Source organism: Otolemur garnettii, unplaced genomic scaffold (genome assembly GCF_000181295.1).
Source record: "Otolemur garnettii isolate 467f Iridium unplaced genomic scaffold, OtoGar3 scaffold00141, whole genome shotgun sequence".
Taxonomy (NCBI): domain Eukaryota; kingdom Metazoa; phylum Chordata; class Mammalia; order Primates; family Galagidae; genus Otolemur; species Otolemur garnettii.
The window spans coordinates 1,539,950-1,541,158 of record NW_003852536.1 but is presented as its reverse complement, the minus strand read 5'-3'; the positions used below and the strand labels follow the sequence as shown (position 1 = coordinate 1,541,158).

The following is a 1,209-nucleotide window of genomic DNA, read 5'->3' as shown; positions in this document are numbered from 1 at the left end:
ATAGACTCATATTCACGGCAGCATTATTCCCAATAGCCAAAAGGTAGATGCAACCAAGTGTTCACTGATGAATGAATGGATACACATATTTTGGTTATACACATACAGGGGAATATTATTCAGCCTAAAAGAGAAATGAAATTCTGCCACACACTTTAACATGAATGAACTTTGAAAACACAGAAGGACAAATACTGTACGACTCCACTTAAATGAGGTTCCCAGAACAGTCAAATTCATAGACAGAAAGTAGAACACTAGTTACGAGGGAATGAGGAGGAGGTAAATAGGGCGTTAGTGTTTAATGAATAGAGTTTCAGTATGGAATAATGAAAAATTTTGGAGACGATGGTGGTAATTGGTGTACAATGGGAATATACTCAGTGCTGATGAATGGTACACTTTAAAAACAATCTTAATCTAAAGATTGCTCTACAGAAATTTTAAAACAATCTTCATTCTCACATGTCATGAGCCCTACATTAAAGTTACACAGATTTAAACTACTCAGAGAAACATCACAGAGCTCATTCAAAACAAAATATAGTACTTGTTAATAACCTACCTGGTATTCTTTTTCACCAATAAACATATTTAGTTCTATTCGTCCATATTTATATACAGAAGTACAGGAATATAAGTCATATAAAAGCTTCCAAAGTACCTTTCTTTCACTTCTAAATGGGAAAATTCCAATTACTTTTAAAGGTATACCTGTTAGGAATACAAGCAAAAAACATCTGAATAAAGTTCTTAACATTCGTTCCTCTGATCATACTTTCTTGTTAATAGACTATGTTTAAGGTTTATTTCAATGAAGCTAAGCCTCAGCATCTTCCTTTGATATGGAACTTGGCCTTTGGGAAAATAAACTGGTTATGTGTCCAGGTGAGGGAAATGCCATATCCAATGTAAAAGCATCTGCTCACAAATTGTACAATATAAATTGTATGCAAATCTGGTCAACAAGTCAAGTATACTGCTAAAGAAAGCCGACAAATTACAAGTCATCTCCTTTAGTGAATTACAAAAAATTACCTGCTGACCAAGGACGTGCCTTTATTCCCAAATTCGGAAAAAGCATATGTGATAGCAGAATGGGTGGTTTGACTTGTATGCTATTTCTAGGATCCATTTTAAAGAAGTCACAGTGGATGACGTCTAGCTGTCCATCCAGATTGTTTCCTAAGGTCTAAAGAGAAACAGAGA

General features: G+C 34.7%; 1 protein-coding gene across 2 annotated transcripts in view; it reads right to left on the bottom strand.

The window, feature by feature from the left end:
* Positions 1-1,209, bottom strand: part of TFB2M (transcription factor B2, mitochondrial) — a 17,098-nt gene that overhangs the window by 11,089 nt on the left and 4,800 nt on the right. The window contains exons 3-4 of one of the 2 annotated variants that reach the window (XM_003798828.3): positions 1,039-1,192; positions 566-714 (exon numbers count right to left, since the gene is read on the bottom strand). In XM_003798828.3, the coding sequence (XP_003798876.1) occupies positions 566-714; positions 1,039-1,192 (303 nt within the window). The remainder of the gene's footprint in view (positions 1-565; positions 715-1,038; positions 1,193-1,209) is intronic. The other variant, XM_023518559.1, reaches the window with a different exon arrangement.